We start from the raw sequence: 2,119 nt of genomic DNA on the forward strand, positions 1-2,119 counted from the left end.
ACTTGTTTTGATGCACCAATATACCGCAGCAAAGATGCAGTCTATGCACAAACAGAAAAGCCAGTGAAATCAGAATTTACTTGATATACTAATTAGTTAATCCATCACAGGCAAACTATTAACTAATTAAATTAAATTATTAATTAATTAGCAATCCAGTTCCAGCTGCGCGTGGCTATAAAACTCCCCCCAAATATAATTCTGCATGCACACACATAATCGGTGAGATAAGACGATACATATAATAGTAATTAATAGTGCATGGCGGAGATGAAGATCATGGCTGCAGGTGCTAATTTGCTGTTGCTGTTGCTGTTGCTTCATTGTTTCCAGGCGGCAGTGGCTCGGCCGCAACTTGACGCACATAGCACAACTGTCCATGGGAATAGGAATGGAGTTTTTAGCGCTGGCAGTCAAAGCAACGTAGAGAATGAAGTTAATATAAACACTGGTAGTCCTGGTGGTGAATGCTGCGGCCGCAGCAACAATCCTGATGGTGATGGTGATGGTGATGCCAATGGTGATGGTGGCCGTGGTGGACCTGCAGCTGGAGGCAACACCAGTAATGGTAATGGTAATGGCAATGGTAATGTTCCTGTTATCAATCCTCCTGCTGCTACCAATCCACCTGTTAGCAATCCTCCTGTTGCTACCAATCCACCTGCTACCAATGTACCTGTTATCAATCCACCTGCTGCTACCAACCCTCCTGTTATCAATCCACCTGCTGCTACCAATCCACCTGCGACTAATCCACCTGTTGTTACCATTCCTCCTGTTACCAATCCTCCTGCTGCAACCAATCCTCCACCTGTTAGCAATCCTCCTTCACCTGGTAATGATAATGGTCCTGTTAGAAATCCTCCTCCTACCAATCAGCCTGGTAATAGCACTGGTGATAGAGGCAACAGTGGAAATGGAAGTGGAAGTGGAAGGGGTAACAATCCTAATCCTGGTAATGCAGCCAACACTGGCGGTAATGCCGGTCAAGGTCAAAGTCAAGGTAACAATTCTGGTAATGCGGACAACACCGGCGGTAATGCAGGTCAAGGTCAAGGTAACAATTCTGGCAATTCAGGCAACACTGGCAGTAATGCAGGTCAAGGTCAAGGTAACAATTCTGGTAATCCAGGCAACACTGGCAGTAATGCAGGTCAAGGTCAAGGTAACAATTCTGGTAATCCAGGCAACACTGACAGTAATGCAGGTCAAGGTCAAGGTCAAGGTAACAATTCTGGTAATCTAGGCAACACTGGCAGTAATGCAGGTCAAGGCCAAGGTAACAATTCTGGTAATCCAGGCAACACTGGCAGTAATGCAGGTCAAGGTCAAAGTAACAATTCTGGTAATCCAGGCAACACTGGCAGTAATGCAGGTCAAGGTCAAGGTCAAGGTAACAATTCTGGTAATCCAGGCAACACTGGCAGTAATTCCGGTCAAGGTCAAGGTCAAGGTAACAATTCTGGTAATCTAGGCAACACTGGCAGTAATGGAGGTCGAGGTCAAGGTCAAGGTAACAATTCTGGTAATCCAGGCAACACTGGCAGTAATGCAGGTCAAGGTCAAGGTAACAATCCTGGTAATGCAAACAACACGGGTAGCAATAGTAATGGTAATGCAGGTCGCGGTAACAATCCTACTCCTGGTAATGCAAGCAATTCTGGCAACGCCGGTACTGGTAATAGCAGAGGCAACACTGGAAATTCTAATTCTAATTCCAATCCTAATCTTAATCGGCCTGCTAATGGTGCTGGCGATTCCGATGGAAGAAACACTAATACTAATGCAAGGGCCACTAGAAGCAACTAATCCATCGGATCTATGCTTGCTTGCTTTCACTTAATAATTTGATTTGGTTTGATTTGCATTGGGTTCAAGTTCTGCAGCAGGTGTGTTTTAATTATTTTTAATGTGGTTTGCAAGGTTTGTTTGTTTGTGTGTCTGTGTGTTACCTCTCATGCATCATTTCCAATAATTCAATAATAATCATGTGCGGAATACTTGATGTATGCGTCGCGTTGCATCTCTTATTTATTATATATATATGCCATGTTTGCTTCCTAATGAACTATTAATATGCATGGACTGGTTGTATAAGACAAAAAAATGCCCCTAAATG

The 2,119-nt window shown here is 43.8% G+C and overlaps 1 protein-coding gene across 1 annotated transcript; it reads left to right on the top strand.

The window, feature by feature from the left end:
• The first annotated feature begins 261 nt into the window (after window positions 1–261).
• Window positions 262–1,809, top strand: LOC127249373 (uncharacterized). Its single transcript, XM_051272137.1, has one exon. It carries the CDS (start codon window positions 262–264, stop codon window positions 1,807–1,809), a length of 1,548 nt encoding a protein of 515 aa, XP_051128094.1.
• Window positions 1,810–2,119: the final 310 nt, after the last annotated feature.

Source organism: Andrographis paniculata, unplaced genomic scaffold (genome assembly GCF_009805555.1).
Source record: "Andrographis paniculata isolate CXL003 unplaced genomic scaffold, ASM980555v1 Contig11END, whole genome shotgun sequence".
Classification (NCBI taxonomy): Eukaryota; Viridiplantae; Streptophyta; class Magnoliopsida; order Lamiales; family Acanthaceae; genus Andrographis; species Andrographis paniculata.